General features: G+C 39.0%; 1 protein-coding gene across 4 annotated transcripts in view; it reads right to left on the bottom strand.

The window, feature by feature from the left end:
* The window catches only part of osbpl3 (oxysterol binding protein like 3), a 148,946-nt gene that overhangs the window by 34,204 nt on the left and 95,014 nt on the right, over nt 1-19,728 (bottom strand). For all 4 annotated transcript variants that reach the window (XM_008112667.3, XM_008112666.3, XM_008112668.3 and 1 more), the window contains exons 6-11: nt 18,043-18,216; nt 17,032-17,158; nt 15,218-15,321; nt 15,002-15,094; nt 11,458-11,614; nt 7,911-8,041 (exon numbers count right to left, since the gene is read on the bottom strand). In XM_008112667.3, coding sequence (XP_008110874.1) covers nt 7,911-8,041; nt 11,458-11,614; nt 15,002-15,094; nt 15,218-15,321; nt 17,032-17,158; nt 18,043-18,216 — 786 coding nt within the window. The remainder of the gene's footprint in view (nt 1-7,910; nt 8,042-11,457; nt 11,615-15,001; nt 15,095-15,217; nt 15,322-17,031; nt 17,159-18,042; nt 18,217-19,728) is intronic.

Genomic DNA, 19,728 nt, shown 5'->3' with positions numbered 1-19,728 from the left:
ACTAAATGCTGGGAAATTCAGTATGGATTTCTTTACACAGTTCAAGAATGATGGCACTTCAATCTCCATGATGTGATAATGGGCACCGAGTCTTTAATTTGATATGGAGACAAAGGTATCATTGACTATAATTCATGATAGCTACATATAAGTTAGATTCAATCTTAAATTGAGTCAAATCATTGATTCATTTAGCTTATGCCCACTAGAAACACCTGTCTATGATTTCCTATGAAGTTTCTTAAGTCTCTCATACTCCCTACCTAGAGATGCTAGGAACCAAATCTGGGACACACTGCATGCAAAACCTGTATTCTTTGCTAGAAAGCTATGGCTCCTTTTGATGAGGAATAATGAGGGAAACACAAAATTGCTCTCATGGTCCTGAATGTGGTCTTCTCATGTCACTACGGGAAACAGAATAAGCCTATAACATAGATTTATTTATTTACAGTATTTATATTCCGACCTTCTCACCCCGAAGGGGACTCAGGGCGGATCACATTATATACCTATAGGGCAAACATTCAATGCCCTTATACATATAGAAGCGAGACAGATATATATCCCTTTGAAATGATCTAGTAGGGGGCAAAAAAGGAATTAAGGCATATGCTCTGACCTTGGACAACCACTTCCACCACAGTTCTTTGAAAACCCAAACATTAATAGAGATTGAGTATCCCTTATCTAGAAAACCAAAATGCTTCAAAAGACAAATTGTCCGTATATATGGGTCACTGCGATAATGACATCTTTAGTTTTTGATTGTGCAATGTACACAGGCTTTGTATACAAGATTTCTTTCAAGCTATGTGCGCAATGTGTATATGACATATAAATGAATTTCATGTTAAGACTTGAGTTCTATCTCCAAAGGATCTCACTATATATATGCAAATATTCCAAAATCCAAATATATACTGCACATATATCTGAAATCCAAAACACTTCTGGTCCCAAGCATTTTAGATACTCAACCTGTATTTAATTATCTGAAATATTACTTAGTATTTCCAATCATGGTCAAAAAGCAGGTGGCAAACAGACATGCCCTGACAAACAGCCATTAACTTAATTAATTTAATGTCATAAAATATAGTTGTGAGATTGAATAGAGCATTAGTTGGCTACAGCAAAGATCTGTGTTTGAGAGTATCTTAGGGGTCAAACTGCATAATTGCAAAAGAGGGGATCATGAGCCCTTCAGATGTCAAACATCTATGATAGTTCACTATGGCCAATGCTAGCAAAGTTTATCAGAGCTGCAGTCCAACATCTGGAGCATCACCTCTGCACTGGCCAACTCCACTATTTTTGGACCCTTAGTGAGCTACACTGCCACACAAAGTGGTGACTGAAAGTGACCTTGGACTATATTGAGGTGAAAGGCCTCTAAGACACAGTTTAGCATCCCTCAGATGCTAACAATGTCCCTCAGATATTTTTGAGTAATCTCTTTTTCTTTTTCTTGTTTAAACAATAATGTGAAAGGATCCAAGGACCCATGGCTAGTGTCTGCTAGCCATTCCTGTCCCTGCTTTAGAGAAAGGTCTGAAATGTAGTTTTGATATTTCCCTCCCTCTGACTCCTGCCCTTTTTAAGACAATAAAACTGCACCAAGATAACATGTATGGGTCATTCCAGTTTTCTCTTTGGAGCTTGGAGACCTGTGTGTCATCTTTTGACAATTTTGTAGCTAAACAGAATTAAGTTCCATTCAAATCAAAATAATGCTATTACAGTGAAACACAGGGAAACATGATGATATTTGTAGCTTTAGGTTGTTAATAACCTATGATGACACAAGTATTAAATCAAAGCAGGATGTAACTAAGGTGGAATTGATGCTGAGGCTTTCCTTCAACATTTGTGAACAAAGATGCTACAACAGCTCCCAATGCAAAAACTACTCCAAATATGTTGTTAAAACAATTCTACAGCATCTTTGGCCTCTTCTTATCTGGTGTCAGTTTTGCTTTCTGACTGTGATATATTCTTTCGTAGAATAAAGGACACCTAACATTTCTCATAGCACCCAGATTAGGGACCCCAGACTTCAGACTCCTGATTTTTAGCGAAATCATGCCTCTTCCCCACTTTTAAAATAATCATTTAAGCCACACTCTCTCATCAGGCCTCAGATCTCTCATGAAGCAGAAAGAACTGGGAATAAAGCCAAAGGGGCACTTTCAGTAATGGCGTTTAAATTGCATCCTTTTGTTCCCAAGAGAATTTGGCAGGGTCGCTTGTATTTACACCCTGTTTGCCAACCCCTTTTCTCTAGGATTTCCTGGACATGATTTGTTAGTCAATATTTCCTCCAGGAATACAACAAGATGTCAGCTTAATTCTTGGCAGTGACTTTCAAGACAAACTACTGTCTGGAAACTAATATCACCAAAGAATGATGTGAAATAGTGTGCATTCAGAGGCAACTGATGCCATTAAATGCAAAACTGTATATATGTAATAATGCTAAAGGCATAATACTAGAAAATATTGACAATTTCTGCTACCTAGGCAGCCAACTCTCCTCAAAAGTCAACATCAATTTTGAAATACAACATCACCTCAGCTCAGTGAGCGAAGCATTTTTTCAAATGAAGCAGAGTGTTTGAGGATTGAGACATTCGTAGAGATACCAAGATGTTTGTTTATAAAGCTATTTTCCTCCCAACTCTGTTATATGCCCACAAAACATGGACCGTCTACAAACGTCACTCTCGACTTCTGGAACGATTCTATTAGTGTTGCCTTCAAAAAATCCTGCAAATCTCTTGGGAATCTTTTGAAGTTTAAACAATGTTTTATGGTAAATAAGAACAAACTGTGTCTGAGTATTTCTGTCTACTAAGGGCTCTATATTCCATTAGTGAAGCTAATACTAGTGTCGGGAAATAGGAGGAGGATTTCTGAGTCATGACATAGATGAGCACTTCTAAGTTGTGCAATGCCCGCCTTCAAAACCCGATTGGGACCAACAATGGTTTCATTTAAGAATAACACTAATTTTGGCATCTATTGGCTGTGCTTTTATTGTGTATTTATGCATAACAAGAGGTTGGACTGGATGGTCTATGTGGTCTCTTCGAACTATCAATGACTAACAAACATTTTAGTGTCTCAAATGTTAGACCTATTTCTGGGTATATTTGACCTTGTGATTCCAAAAATGGCATCATTTTCTCCCTATCAGTTTTAGTTTTTGAGACACAGAATATATGGAATCTACCAGTTGGCATCTGCTTGTGCAGATGGTTGGTCTGTGTAATCTTTCATTAAATTTAGGAACAAACTGAAAGCATGGCTATTCATCAAGGCTTTTGGGATGCAACGATTTATCCCAAATACTCATGTTTATAGTTTTCTGATTGACTGGACCTTTCATCAAGCATGAATCTTGATTATTGACACCCTTGCAAGGGAAATACCATAGTTTTGATAATTGGATCTATGTTTAAAGCATGGAATGGACGAAGGATTGGGGGAAATCCAACCCCAAATAGGGAAACAAGTTGTCCAGGAACACTTGGCCTCTCTAAACGAATTCAAGTCCCCAGGGCCAGATCAGCTACACCCAAGAGTACTGAAGGAACTAGCGGAAGTTATTTCAGAACCACTGGCAATTATCTTCGAGAGTTCTTGGAGAACGGGAGAAGTCCCAGCAGATTGGAGGAGGGCGAATGTTAGGTGGATCTGTAATTGGCTAAGCGAACGAACCCAAAGGGTGCTCACCAATGCGTCGTCTTCATCATGGAAAGAAGTGACAAGTGGAGTGCCGCAGGGCTCCGTCCTGGGCCCGGTTCTGTTCAACATCTTTATTAACGACTTAGACGAAGGGTTAGAAGGCACGATCATCAAGTTTGCAGACGACACAAAACTGGGAGGGATAGCTAACACTCCAGAAGACAGGAGCAGAATTCAAAACGATCTTGACAGACTAGAGAGATGGGCCAAAACTAACAAAATGAAGTTCAACAGGGACAAATGCAAGATACTTCACTTCGGCAGAAAAAATGGAAATCAAAGATACAGAATGGGGGACGCCTGGCTTGACAGCAGTGTGTGCGAAAAAGACCTTGGAGTCCTCGTGGACAACAAGTTAAACATGAGCCAACAATGTGATGCGGCTGCTAAAAAAGCCAACGGGATTCTGGCCTGCATCAATAGGGGAATAGCGTCTAGATCCAGGGAAGTTATGCTCCCCCTCTATTCTGCCTTGGTCAGACCACACCTGGAATACTGTGTCCAATTTTGGGCACCACAGTTGAAGGGAGATGTTGACAAGCTGGAAAGCGTCCAGAGGAGGGAGACTAAAATGATTAAGGGTCTGGAGAACAAGCCCTATGAGGAGAGGCTTAAAGAGCTGGGCATGTTTAGCCTGCAGAAGAGAAGGCTGAGAGGAGACATGATAGCCATGTACAAATACGTGAGGGGAAGTCATAGGGAGGAGGGAGCAAGCTTGTTTTCTGCTGCCCTGCAGACTAGGACACGGAACAATGGCTTCAAACTACAGGAAAGGAGATTCCACTTGAACATCAGGAAGAACTTCCTCACTGTGAGAGCTGTTCGACAGTGGAACTCTCTCCCCGGGGCCGTGGTGGAGGCTCCTTCCTTGGAGGCTTTTAAGCAGAGGCTGGATGGCCATCTGTCGGGGGTGCTTTGAATGCGATTTCCTGCTTCTTAGCAGGGGGTTGGACTAGATGGCCCATGTGGTCTCTTCCAACTCTACTATTCTATGATTCTATGATTCTATGTAACTATTTTGTGCATATACTGATTGAAATCGCTCTGACTGGAACATAGTGTGGAATTTGGTTATTTAAAAACAATGAAAACAAAAAGTCTTGCAAACAAAAAAAGATCTTTTTTGGTCCGCAACTCCCAAAATAGTCCAAACTGGCAGGTTTGGGCAGCTATAGTCTAAAAAGTGACATTTTCTAGCTCTGTGATACAGGATTCTATTGTGCTCTATACTCAAAACTCTAAAGCTGTGCTCAGACAGTGACTCTTCATAGCAAACAAGCAATAGCTGTCACTCTGCATTTGCTCCAGCTCACCAGCCCCCAAATCCAGCAGAACATACGTTCCAACCTATGAGAGCAGCTGACACACTTCTCCCTGACAGAGCTAACTCCCGTGAGCCTGATGACTGTGATCAGCCACAGGCTTAGCAATAAGTATGCCAAAGTGAATCCCATATTGTCTAGGAAAAGACTGATGATAATACTTCAATGGGCCAATATATTGACAGCGTTGTCTGCTAGACAAAGAAGAGAATTAAAAGAGGGCATGTTATGGCACCTGATCTTGTCTCATCTTAGAAGCTATGCAGGGCCAGTCCTGGATAGTACTTGGAAGGCAGACTGCTAATGAATACCAGATGCTATGGGCTACATTTCAAAGGAAGGAACTGACAAAACCCGAGTATTCCTTCCCTAAGAAACCCCTATGAAATTCATGGGATCTCCGTAGGTTAGCAGGGAACTTGAAAACACTTCCATACACATAATACTAACACATCATAAAGCATTCAGTATGCTGAGATTGAAATGCAACAGCAGCTATTGATATATTTTTTCCTGTTATTCTAAAGAAGGAAAAGGAGAAAAGGAAATACAGATGGAGTTAGAGAAGAAAAGAGTATTAATAAATCTCAGTTTCAAGATTTTAAAATGGAAGAATCATATACAATTATTCCCCTATTATTTGACATCCCAAAGTGTTGCATAGGAATTATTCTGTGGAGAAAAACACATGCCTTGTTCTGTGAACCTCGTTTCCAGTGGAAAAAAATGGGCATTTTATGCAAAAAGTATTTTTTGTGTGCAAGAAAACCTGTTTTCAGCACAGAACGCAGTTTTTGGCACAGGAAAAGCACATTGCAACACTTTAGGGACCCATGCAACACTTTAGGGCAGTCTAATATGGGGAGAATACTGTGGGGGAATATTTTTCTTCCCCTATAGAAGGAAGAAATCTGCTTTACAATATTCAACAATTTGTCAATAATGTACATAACCAGAAAGAACTCTTCCCAGTGAGTAGTTCTAAGGACAAAGCACATTCTAGGAACCCCAACAGTATTTATATTAAAGTCTTGACAATAAAAAGTTCGCCTTTTAAAATTATCTACAACATGTTCGTCTCAGATATTTCACTTTGTGCAGCATTCAGTGAATTGATACATTTCATCACAGCTTTTACAAGTATCCCACAATGCCAACATTTTGCTTTCATCTGTTAGATAAGAGACTAATTCTGAAATAGTATAATTTTAGAAGAAATTAAATCCATCTTTACCATGTGTTACGGATGTTAAGATTTGACTAGCTCATTCTCTTAAGTGAATACTTTTTAACTCTTTCCTTTCTGCTTCAAAGAAAACAAATATTTTGTGCAGTTCCCATCCAGTATCCACACAATCTAAAGTTTTTCCAGAAATTACCATATTCATTCAAATCTAATGCTCATCTTTTCTGACTAAATGGCCTTGCCAAAATTAGGGTGCACATTAGATCTGCGTCAAACACTAATCTCAGTGCTGAGCCAAAGGAAAAGGGAAAGGTGCTTCAGAACCTGGAGCTCCTGTTTGAGAAACGTCATCTCTAACGAAATGGCCAAAGCTCAATGCTATGCAATCCTGTGATTTGTAGTTTTGCTCAGGCACCAGCATTCTTTGGCAGAGAAGGCTCAAAACCTTGTCAAACTACAGCTTCCTGGATTCCATAGCATTGAACCAAGGCAATTAAAGTGGATTCATTCTACAGCACAGATGCACTCAAAGGTTTTCCTTTCCATTGTTTTGATGTTCTAACACAATTGTTTATAATGAAGGAATTACAGTACATGCCGGAAGCACACCTTTTTTGACCAAATTACGAAGAGGACACTTTTTGCTACTTTTTTGGTTTCAGGGTTTTGAAAATTGAGATGCATTTTAGATTTGATAGGGCATTAGACTCCAATAAATACAGGTATCCTGCATAGGAATAATTTTCTACATAGTCACTCTGGTCATAGATAGACCTCTATGAAATGCATTCCTCTGTTTTCTCCCAGAAAAACAAATGGCTCTGAAGAAAACACTTCACATGAATGCTACTCTTCTATGGAGGTAAACTTTGCTCACAGTGCCTGCAATTCATAAGGACTCAGCATAGCATAGCTGTTGTGTATGCAGACCTATACTAGGCTGAGCCCTATACATCCCCTCCACCTCAAAATTTATCACACAACTTCACAAGCATCTAACATAGCATTTCACGGAGATCCGTAAGAAATGGGCAGGAACAGAGAAGCATCTGGCTATGTCACCATAGAAGGATTTAGAATAATTACAGCGGCACTGAGATCTATTATCGTCCTCCAAATGCCTTAATGTTGATGTAGTTATTTTGTGTCTGGCTATAGGGACATAGCCAGGCACTCTTTTGATCTTACACAGAATGTCATATTGGGGGGGGGGGGGGGTGCATACCAAAATCTGTACAGTAATCGGAGGGGGGGGGGCACAGTAATGGGAGAAATATGGAGGCATAAGGGAAACATCTGTATTTGTCCCTAAAAGAATTGCAGCCACAGAATGTCCAACATCCCACAATGAAGATATTGCATAAGAGACATAACATATGTACCCTCACAGCACAAATTGTGCCTTCTATCAGGGTCCCTGATTTATACAGGCTGTTCCTTCATATACGATCATAAGCATTTGGAACTTGCTTCTAAAACAAATAAATATGCACACTTCAAACATGTCATGAAAACTCTTTGACTTCTGAACAGCATTCTTTCTCTGGGATTTCATCAAAGAATAAACACAGGCAAAGATCAAAGCAAGAAGAGGTTAGTGTGATCTATAAGGCATGTTTCTAAACACCAGTGCAATAAACATGGTAACTTACAGATGATAAGGCATTCTTCAGTCCAACTATCTGAGCAGATGGAGATGAGACGGCATCATGATCAAACATCTGCTTTAGCTTCTCTCTCTCAGTTGATATTGTACTAAAAGCCGACTTTAAGGTAAAGTACACTAGAAAAATAGTTTAGAGATATCTGTGTTACGGAAGTGACAACATAATCAGGAGGTCAAAATGTAGGCAAATTCAGTGTAATATACTAGAATCAGGCAAAACAGAGAAACAGCCAAGAGCATGAACGTGATTGTTTTTAGAGATGGTTTTTAAAAACAGTGTTTGTGTAAACTATTTGAGTTGTCTTGATTAGTGAGATATAAATATCAAAACAAAAACAACCAAAAACAAGACTAGGCTACAGCATTAAAATGTAAGCACTTCATTAAAGAGGAAATGTCAGTTACACAATTAGTTCTCTGAGTCTGAGTTCACAAAATTTATTTCGACTAAAGTTTTAGCATACATTATATGGATGGATAATTTGAGAATTGCCCAAGGGAACTGGCTAAAGACAAATGATTTCCTTGAGCAAGTCACTTTCTCTCAGCCTTAGAGGAAGGCAAATGTAACTTCTCTTTGACCAAATTTTGCTCAGAAAACCCTGTGATAGGTTCCTCTTAAGACGGCAATATTTCAAAAATGACTTGAAGCCACACAACAACAATACATTTTTTACTTGATCAGTTCCTGTTCTTTGCGACAGGAGCAGGAAACAAGGAAGCACACACTGCCAGCAAGTTTCCTAAACAAGGAAGCACACATTGCCAGCAAATAAGAAAAGTCAAGAGAAACATGATTTTCCACATCTATACAGTCGGCCCTTCATAGTCATGGATTCTGCATCCACAGATTTGATATCCACAGTGTTTGTGTGTGTGTGTGTAACAGAATTATTATAATATTATATTTGTATTGTATTTTAGGAGCCACCGGTGGCACAGCGGATGCTGAGATGCTGAACTTGCTGACTGAATGGTTGGCGGTTCGAATCCAGGGAACAGGGTGAGCTCCCTCTGTTAGCCCCAGCTTGTGCCATCCTAGCAGTTCAAAAACATGCAAATGTGCATAGATCAATAGGTACCGCTCTGGCGGGAAGGTTACGGTGCTCCATGCAGTCATGCCACACACATGACCTTGGAGGTGTTTACGGCTTAAAAATGGAGATGAGCACCAACCCTCAGAGCCGAACACAACTAGACTTAATGTCAGGGGAAAACCCTTACCTATTGTATTTTAATCCTTTCTCTATGTTTTTAATAAATGCATTTTGTGGTGGTATGTTTTAATGTATGTATTTTATGGTAATGTGTTTAACTGTGTTGTGCCCCGATCGAGCTGTGGAGAGAGGCAGGTAACAAATAACTAATTTACTATACCACTCACAGGCAGTTCCTAATGTGCCTCTGCTCAGAAGATTTCACCTCACTTTCTCTCTCTATGATAACTGGATTTTGAAAAATTTGGCTTGTTATGGAAATAAGGATTGGTGATAAAGCTTCAGTGGAGACACTTTCCCCCCCAGAGTAACTCTTTCAAGAGTGAATTTCCCTTCTGAGGGTTAGATTTCTCTCACATCTTGTTGCCTCACCCCCGTTTTAACTGTGAGTAGTTTGTAAGTCGTTTGTTTGTAACTCTGGGACTGCTTACATATACATGGATTTTAATGTGAGATTCCAGGATACAGGTTAACAACAGTTCATGGTGACTCTAGATGACGTAAGAACCCCTTTATTGCTAGCCTGACCATATTGGCTGCTTTATTCCACTGAAATCACCAAGTAATACAAATTGCTCATTTGGAGTATAGATCCCAGAATACTGGGCTCTTAGGTGACAATTTCAAGCCTTTATGGGATTATGACATTCTAAATTTGTTCCAACTGAGCCATGTGAGAAAACCGGATCCAGCTGTTTCTAGAGTATGATTCATAGAGCCATTTTAAACTGGCAAGATAAAGGCCAATAAGTATTTCACTATGGCTGCAAGGTATGAGCTACGTCAATATAATCTCACCACTTAAAATTGAATTAGTGCGTGTAGGTGGGATAAATGGGTCTTTCAGTTATTGCACTGCAATCTCTATGAGTCTTTGCTAATATAGAGATGATGAATGCTGCAATAGAAAACATTTGGAGGGCCACCTGATAGGTCTAAAATAATCATGTGTTAGTTATGAGAAAAGTGAGAACTTGATGACAAGGTTAACTATACTGTGCAAGATGAAAAATAAGGAAGTCAATGCCTTTTTTTGAAAAGTGTGTGTGTGTGTGGGGGGGGTCACCATTGATTGATGGAGCCCCCGGTGGCACAATGGGTTAAACCCTTGTGATGGCAGGACTGCTGACCGAAAGGTTTGAATCCAGGGGGTAGGGTGAGCTCCTGCCTGTCAGCTCCAGCTTCCCATGCGGGGGCTTGAGAGAAGCCTCCCACAGGATGGTAAAACATCCAGGCATCCCCTGAGCCACATCCTTGCAGGCAACCAATTCTCTTACACCAGAAGCGACTTGCAGCTTCTCAAGTCACTCCTGACATGAAAAAAACTCCATTGATTGATTTCTGTGCTTAGTAATGATCTCAAAACATTTCCTAATCATAAAATGTTGAACATAAGATTTCAGCAACTGTCTGTTTCATTCCCAAAGTCCCTTTCCCCAACTAAATCTGCTGTATATACACAGATAAACCATTTATACTCAGTTGACATGAGTGAAAAGCTACTGCTTTATTTATTTTGCAAAGGGCTGACTACTGCCAGCCTAAGCTGGCCTTCCAGCTCCTTAAAATGATTTTTCCCCTCTTCTCCAATTACTAAAAATAGGTTACTGCCATAGCAACCTCCTTACATCACAAATGCCAACTCTGAAATTTAGCAAGCTACTTGGAGCATGTGTACATATAAGCCAGATGTAATCTACCACTGCATTTTTGGATAAAGATTTTAACAAATGCCTTCGGGACAGAAAATTCCAGAAACTTACATTCAGACCAGCAGTCTAGACTATTCAGTTTGCATGCAATTGATTCATCACAAATATTATAAGGCTTTTTTTGTTTGGGCGAGAAGAAGGACCAGCTAAAGAGAATTATGTGATGAATGGGAAGATATTATAAAATGGCCTTAATGCATGCAGGCAATTTTCTAGATGGCCTTTATAATATGCCTGCATAAACAAATTCATGTTTTAGTTCAGAGAAGATTATAACAGCAAAATAAGGTAACTAGTCTAATTCAATATGTGGTAAAACAGTTCAGGGGTTAAATACAATATTTCACATGGCTTCAAACTCATGAAATTGATTTTAATTGTATAACAACAGATCTTGTGATATGGGGCACAATACATAAACAAACAAAGAAATCATGATTGATAACTATTTCATCTTCAGAAGAACGACACAGCAACACATTAAAGACAAAAGAAGGCTTTAAAATCATAACTTCAAGGGAAACTGATATTTTACTTGCTTGCTCACAGTCTTAATAACTTTTATTATTTTCACTACAATCACAGTAAATACAATCTGGTTTACCTTTATGTGCTATGTGACACAGGTCTTCCTGCATTTTAGAAAACTCCGATGTGGTCTCAGAACCATTCGAATAAATTTTCTCTTCAGCAAAATCTAATGTAGATAAATTAGGATTGGAAGCATGCAGCCTCAGTGGAGCAGAAAGAACACTTGGTACCTACAAAGAACACAAACACCAGCTTCTAATGTTAATAATAATACTAACAACAATAACAGCAGCAATAATAATAAACCCCAGATTGTCAGATTAAGGATTTACCAAAGGAACAAGAAGAAACTATTTCATCTCGTAAATCAAGAAATAAGAGTTTATATAAGTTTGTCATGTAGTTTACACAAAACATTAATTAAGGGCCTGAAAATCCTGCTTAGGTGAGGTTTATCTTTCAGGTCATTTCCCTTCCTCCTGAAATTTCTTTCCCATTTCAGATTTACAGATGTTTATTTTAAATTACCCTGTCTTTAACCCTCTGTCATAAAATCCTTCACATTTCTAGGGGAAACACGCAGCTTCCAGGTTTCATTACACTATATATAGTTCCCTGAATTCCTTATCATTTGCTAGATCTGACCAGGTTTGCTGGGAGTTGCAGTCCAAGAATATTTGTAGGGCTGTTTAATTCCCACCCCGGTACTAGTTTGGACACTTTCCCACTTAGGGCCACCATAATAGTCCTTTTTAACTGTTTACTTTCTTCTGCACAAGCTCATTTGCAAACAATACCCTTTCATGGTTATAGTCCTCATGCTCTGCAAAGAACCTGTTCCTTAATATTTCCTCTGCTTCCTTCCTTAATATCCACACCGATATGCAAAACTTTGTGAAATAATCCCAGCATCATCAAACCCAAAGTTCTACTGACCTATGCTCTAGTCCTAGAGTATAGTCTCTTTTTGTCTATTGGTCTATGTTAATTCCTTCTTCCTTTCCTTTTTCTAGTCAAACTTCCCATCGTATCTCCACTTAGTTTGGGGAGGCAGTTACTTATCTGTTACTCACCTGGAAGTGTGTACTCCAACTCCTCATTAAATGTTTTGCTGAATTCAGGGGACTAGGGGTATGGGGAGAGAAAAGGTAAGGGGCAGGATTGCTAGGCTAAAGAGTGGCCACAGCAGAAGCATATTGGGCAGTTTATTAGGGGTTGGCATTTGACCGGTCACAAGCAAAAAGAACAAAAAACAAAACAAAACAAATCTTGGTCAATTGACTGGTCAAATCAAAGGTAAGTATTTAAAAGTGCTATTCCACCCTGTCCCACCCTCATGGTAACAAAGAATAAAGAAAACTTTGCTAACTCCAGAAAATATAAAAAGACTTCACTCACTCCCCCAGGGTGCTTTACAGATCACACTAAGTGGTCTAAAACCTGGAACAATTATAGGTTTTGCAACCTTCCATTTGTAAACACTCTTACGTTTTTTCATTAATTACAGTATGACCCCCGTTTCCACTGGGAATACGTCTGCAGACGGAGTGTGGATAAAGTGAAACTGCAGATAATAGTGAACTCCGTTGAAATGATGGGCTTCTGACCCTATAACGGCATACAGTCATGCTGGAGGACCTAGAAAATGCCTAGAGATGGCATGGATAAATGAAATCACAGATATGGGAGTTGTACTGAACATATTAAGGTGTGCTGACTCTTTCTGAACATAAACAGACCCATCTGTTCCCCAGGAGAAAGGAACTTTGTTTGGGAATGCTCCACAGACAACACACTTCTAAGATGAGCAAATTGGCTGCCCTGTTGAATGCAGATTTGGAGATTAGAAAATACCTTCGAAACTGACAGTGGCCCCATAGATGCTATATATACTTGATGGTTTGGGCCAAGACAGAAGACGATTATTGGACTGAGAGGAGCTATGAGCTATATTTTGGTCCAGCTAATATGGCTGCAAGGCCATGTTAACTGGCCTTGCAGCCCGCTAACATGGAACATAGAATTTGGTTACCCTAAAGGCACCAGATTCAATCTGATCTTTGAAGCTAAGCAGCATCAGCTCTGGTTAGTGCTTGGATTGGATAGCGGATGCTATAGGCTATATTTTAGAGGAAGGAATTGCCTCTGAGTATTTGTTAACCTAAGAAAACTCTATGAAAGTGATGGGGTTGCCATACGTCAACAGGCGACTTGAGAGCACATACACACACACAACATGTTTGAAACTCATATTCTGATCATAAAATATACCTTAAATATGATATTAGTCACTTTTCCCACTTTTTTGGACAGCGGGAAGAGATGAAGCAGCACAGCACTAATCTTTCTTACTACACACACATGAACTATATTGCCAATTAACTACCACTACCACAATGCCTTGGTACACACTCTGAACTCAGGGACAGTGAACAAACATAAACTTTACCAGCTAGGGTTGGATTATTTTTCTCGTGGCTCTTTGCATTACCTGGCAGATATCACAGAGGGTGGAATTGTTGCTAGTAAGTCACCTACAACGATGCCTCTTTGAAAACTGCTTGCATATGATTTTATGTCAATGCTTCCCACCTAAACTACGTAATTTTGTTCATAGACTGCTGTGGCTGCAGCAAAGAGCCAGCAGAAAAGTTGAGCTGTGCTAATTGAAATGGAGAAAAGGTACTACAGAGACAACTGAAAAATGAAAATTGGCTTCAAAGTGAAGAGTAGGTTCAGGGTAGTCATGTGAAAAAGAGGGCAGGGCTCTTTTCCCTTTAGAAGCTGCATGAGTGAGGCAATTCCCAACTTCCAGATGACTGTTAAAATTACAGGAACCTTTAGTTTTTCATATGGTTATCTTAAGTGTGTTCACATTGAACAATAATCTATCATATGTGTTGTCGAAGGCTTTCATGGCTGGGATCACAGAGTTGTTGTATGTATTCCGGGCTGTATGACGTTTCGCCCACATGTGGGTGAAACGTCAGGAGAGAATATTTCTAGAACATGGCCATACATACAACAACCCAGAATCTATCATAGATTGCTAGGAAGCACTAAAAAAAAGATAAAGTTGCAACTTTTACTCTTTATGAAATTTTGAAGGAGGATGAAGATGACAATAACATTTGACCAGTCAATTGACTAGTACTCTACTCCTACAGCTTGTATGTAACTCTGCTTTGATTTGGATTTTGCTAATCTCTCCATCCTCCACCTGAAATCCCTTTTAAAGCTTAAGAGAAAGCTCTTTTTCAGCCCATTTTTGGTACTAGCTCAATATATTGTGCATGGCACTGCAATGCCCCATCTCCCTATTCAACCCCTGTAAACTCAGCAAACCAAATAAATGAGCATCAACCAGATAAAGAAATTCATCCATGGCGATAAGCATTGTTTATTATGTCGATAAAAACCTCAATTAATGAAAAACCCAGTAAGTTAGCACCTTTAGTCCTATATACTGCTCACACCAGCTGAATGAAATCATTATCTGTCATGAAGACTGATTACGACAACTATGAATTATACTGGGAGTTGTGGTCCAAGAAGTAACGTTTCCAAATCCTGCTATTTTAGGTTGGGGCCCAGAGTTGGGGAAAAGGGTTGGTTACCTGCAACATTGCTTTAGTGTCTTTACCAAGGGCTCGGGAACGCCACCTTCTGTGGGACCTTTTTTCCTTTTTAGGACTTTCAAAAGGGATGCCCTTTAGAATAGCACATGGAGGAAAAGGGAAAAAGAAAAGCATAATTTGACACAATTCTAGAAAGCATGTTCAGATGAACTAACAACAGTATGACCTACCAAAGAGGCAATTTTCACAACAAACCTGCATGGCATTTATGGCAGGTGCTGAGTATGTCCTATGGAGAACTTCCATGCTTTGCAAAAGCTGGCTCATCTCCAAGAGATAGCTGTGACAATGGGAGAGTTCTGTTTGGAAGAAATAATGAACTTTCAGAGGCTTTGTAAGAATAGGGGGAGAAAGAAGAAAGATAGACAGGCACTAGATTGTTCAGTATAGCTATTTATGGAGTATGGATTACTGGTTATAGGGTGCAATCATCTGACAGTTTTCATCCTAATAGTATTCAAGAAGGAAAACGCTTTTTGAAATGAAATAGACCCATATAGAATAATTCAAAATTTCAAACAATTGCTTTTAAACTAATGTATTGACACTTTGGAGCCCCCAGTGGCACAGCGTGTTAAAGCGCTGAGCTGCTGAACTTGCTGACTGAAAGGTCACAGGTTCGAATCCGGGGAGTGGATTGAACGCCCGCTGTTAGCCCCAGCTTCTGCCAACCTAGCAGTTTGAAAACATGCAAACGGGAAGGTAATGGTGCTCCATGTAATCACGCCGGCCACATGAGCTTGGAGGTGTCTAGGGACAACACCAGCTCTTCGGCTTAGAAATGGAGATAAGCACCAACCTCCAGAGTCGGACACGACTAGACGTAATGTCAGGGGAAAACCTTTACCATTACCTTTACTATTGACACTTTAGCAAACTCAACATGGGAGAACAAAATGCACTATCACTGCAGAAACAACTTTCCAAAATATTATTTGCATTTAGAAATGATTATATCAAACTTCGTGGGAAAGGATTTTACCAATATCTTTGAATGCAGAACATTAGTAAATTTCAAGGGGAAACGTGTACACAATGCCTTTATCTGTAGCATAAAAATGACATCTAGCTACATTTTTATTGTTAAATGCTCCTTACTTAAAGAGATGCTGACTTTGTATGATATGGAATCTAATCAAAACTGAAGTAGTAAAATTGAACTAAATCTAAACTGGTCTGGAAGAGATATTCTATCTATATTTTGGTCCTCCAGGTGTTTTGAACATCAGCTCCCAGAAACCCAAACAAGATTGGCCAATGGTCAGAGATTATGGAAAGTGATGCTCTTGGACCTGTGGGCTGGGGTGCACTTTTCCACAGGAAGCCAATGAACAATGTAGATCCAAGATGTGTATAGTGCATATACAAACAAACAAACAAAACAACCACAAAAGCATGACCCATCTCCCCCCACCTAAAAAACCTCACAATGAAACTGTGCAAGTGATGAGAAATGTGCAGGTTAGTAACAGGAAAATTCACCCCTCCAGCCCATTCTGTCTTCATATCCTTTCCTTGGATGCAAAATGCCAAGCTAAAGCAAAAATGTATTGTAGTCACTGATATAAATTATCATATATACTCACGTAGAAGTCCAGAAATTTTAGTTAAAAATCATTGTAAAAACCTGGATTGACTTATCTACAGGTCAATGTGGGAGACCATCTTCTTCTCTGAATAGAGTGGAGAAAAGTAAGAATCTAGTCCATCCTGGGAGAACCTAAAAGAAGCACCAAGCCCCTCTTCTATCTCCACCGTGTTTCCACTTTGGGCTTTGTTTGGGTGGGGAAATGACAGTGTTTTCCCCTCTCTGTGGAATAACCCTCAATGTGTTCATATGAAAATCCATAATTTTGGACTCAAAACCTGATCTCAACTTATATATGAATATATATCTACGATATATGCCCAGTTCACTAGGTCCCTGGGCAGCCATTAACATTTAGCCATGATGCTAACAACGACTCTAACAACATAAAAATTTGGATTCCATTTTTTTGAAAAATTACCTTTGGAGCATCTTTCCATCTCTTCAGAAGAATGTAGCCAAGGTGGGATCCTTGACTCATTGGCTGAACAGGAGAATGACAAACTACTTCCAGTCTGCACTGAATTCTGTTGTGTCAGGGTGCCTCTCTGTTTCAAGGAGGCAAGACTTTATTACTGAATAATATATTCCAAAGTATAGATTGCAATATATATGGTAAAAATGAAATGAATATCCTAATTGGTATGTTGTAGGACTTGACAAAAGGAACTCCCCAAATTATGAAGTCTGTACACATTAATAGCTCTGCCTGCCTTGATGTTAATCAGGAGGATGGCAGAACAATGACATACATCTAACGACAGTTTGCTGCTGGCTATAACCCTTTAAAGGGCAATGGCACATGCCTGAACTTCAAATGCTATCCAGCTGCTTATCATAAACCAGTTTTCCACAAACAGGGACTATCAAGACATTTTAGATGACAGCCTCCATCATTTCCACAAATACTGTTAATTGTGAGGGCTCATGGAAATTGCAACCCAAGACATCTAAAGGGCAAAAAGTTGGAGAAAGCTAGTCTATGATGAAGTATTAGTCCATATATGGAAATCTTGGGGGATTACATAATTTTCTCAGGTTCTTGCTCTACCAGGAAAATAATTAGATGCCCCTGACAGAGACACTTATCTGAGCCTAGAACAAGAAGAATGAAGACTGTGCAGTATGTACTATAAAATAACAAAGAAATACATGCTCTTTATCATCAGTTAACCCATGTGAAGTTTTGACTTGATGTTTTAACATTAGATTTCAGATTTACAAAATTCCATGCAGTTTCCAGTAAATTCCAGAAAGAGCTGAATGCTCATTGACATTCTTGACATATAATACATTAGGACAAGTAAGACAATTTCAGTGTATTACAGGTAGCAGATACTCCTCAAATGCCATTCATCAAATATTCCGTATACAAAGATCAGACCAATTTATACCCTGAAGCAAGATCATCATCTACAACAAACTCTTTTACCTTTCTGCTTGTTGGGGACTCCAAAAAGCCAGTTACTGAGTCTGTAATAGAAGATGATGCTGGGAAGAAATGATTGTTGATATCATGTGGAAACATGGAGATTTCATTTTGACGATACATTCTATGATGTCGAAGCTGCCGTACCCATTCATCAAAGACTTCCTGAGATTTTGCCTAGAAGAAAATGGAGGTTATTGAAAACAATAACTCTAGTTTGCCAAATTACTGGAATGCAACACAACTGGGTTATAGGGTTTAATTTATTTCTTCTCAGTATGATTCAATATTGCAGCAATGGGTTCCTAAACCTTGAGTTATGGATGTGTAATTGATTTGTATTCAGTAAGGCTACATAATCTGGGGTCCCATCTACAATGACCATTTAATGCAGTTCAAAGCTAGTTTTAAACTGCAGTGGCCAAACAACAAACTCCCACAGACATGGCATGACTAAGAAGCTGCAGTCTGCTCCCTCCTTTGTAGGAGGGCGCTTGAAATATTCCAAGGAACCAATCAAATAACAGAGAAAGATAAACTGGTTGGCCAACTAAGCATTCTAATTCTTTTGGAGCAACATTATACACAAGCAGAAGTCCCATTAACACAACTATTCCACCCTTTCCACATCTCCTAATATGAAGTTCCTGGTCTCAGAATTAGATTCCACATTTAACTCAAATGCTAATTTTCTCAAATATGGTCACAATACCCCCTTGCTGCTACCATACATACCAACTTCATCTTTCATGCAATACAGTTAAATTGCAATCTTATTGGGGACCATCATGCCCATTTTCCATCTACATACGTAGCACAAGCAAACTACTAATTTACCAAAAAACTCCTAAAATAGTGGCTCATCAGAAGAAAACTATGGGCAAAAGCATACATTCCATCACAAATACCCATTCTGATAAAAAATGTTTCAAAGTAAACCTCAGGAAATCCAGTACTAGATACTTAAATCCTAGCTTCAATTGTACATTTCTATGATATCAGATTTTTTAAAGCCATGGGACAGCAACCACACCAGGAATGAAAGCTTGATTTATTCTACCTACAGAGTTATTACTAAAGGTTAAAAATTTTTTTGCAATAATTATTTTGTCGATTAAAAGCATGTATTGCACAGCTTCAATTTTCAGATAGGTCACACTGTGTTATATACTACATGGTACCGACACACATATCTTTTAATCCACATCAGAAGGTCAACATGTAAGATAGGCACATTTTATCCAAAAAGGTGCAGCCAAAATTCACTCTCAATTTTATTATCTAAGATATATATAATGATCTATGACATAGCTTATTCCATATTATAAATCTACAAAGTAGCTACAAGATATCACATACTTTCTTCCAAACTATTCTCCCATGGAAACACAAACTGAATTCTTACACCAATAACCAAACCTGGCTCCAAATTTAGAATCAATATGTTTTTAAAACCCATTTTTATTTGTTTTGCTTTGTCAACAGTTTCAACAACATATGATAAAAATTATTCTTAGTTGTCTTTATTGAAAAATCAAAACAAAATACCAAGCTATTTCTAGTTGAAACATTCTGGTTGCCTAATGATAAATGCAATCTGAACCTACCAATTAAGGAGAAAGTGAAGTTGCATTTTAACAAACCTAGTGAACTGGGCATATATCGTAGATTCAAAAGGATTTTGAGAGC

The sequence above is a fragment of the Anolis carolinensis genome, chromosome 6 (assembly GCF_035594765.1).
Source record: "Anolis carolinensis isolate JA03-04 chromosome 6, rAnoCar3.1.pri, whole genome shotgun sequence".
Lineage (NCBI taxonomy): Eukaryota > Metazoa > Chordata > Lepidosauria > Squamata > Dactyloidae > Anolis > Anolis carolinensis.
The sequence above is the reverse complement of the archived record's forward strand: the minus strand, read 5'-3'. Positions and strand labels throughout refer to the sequence as shown.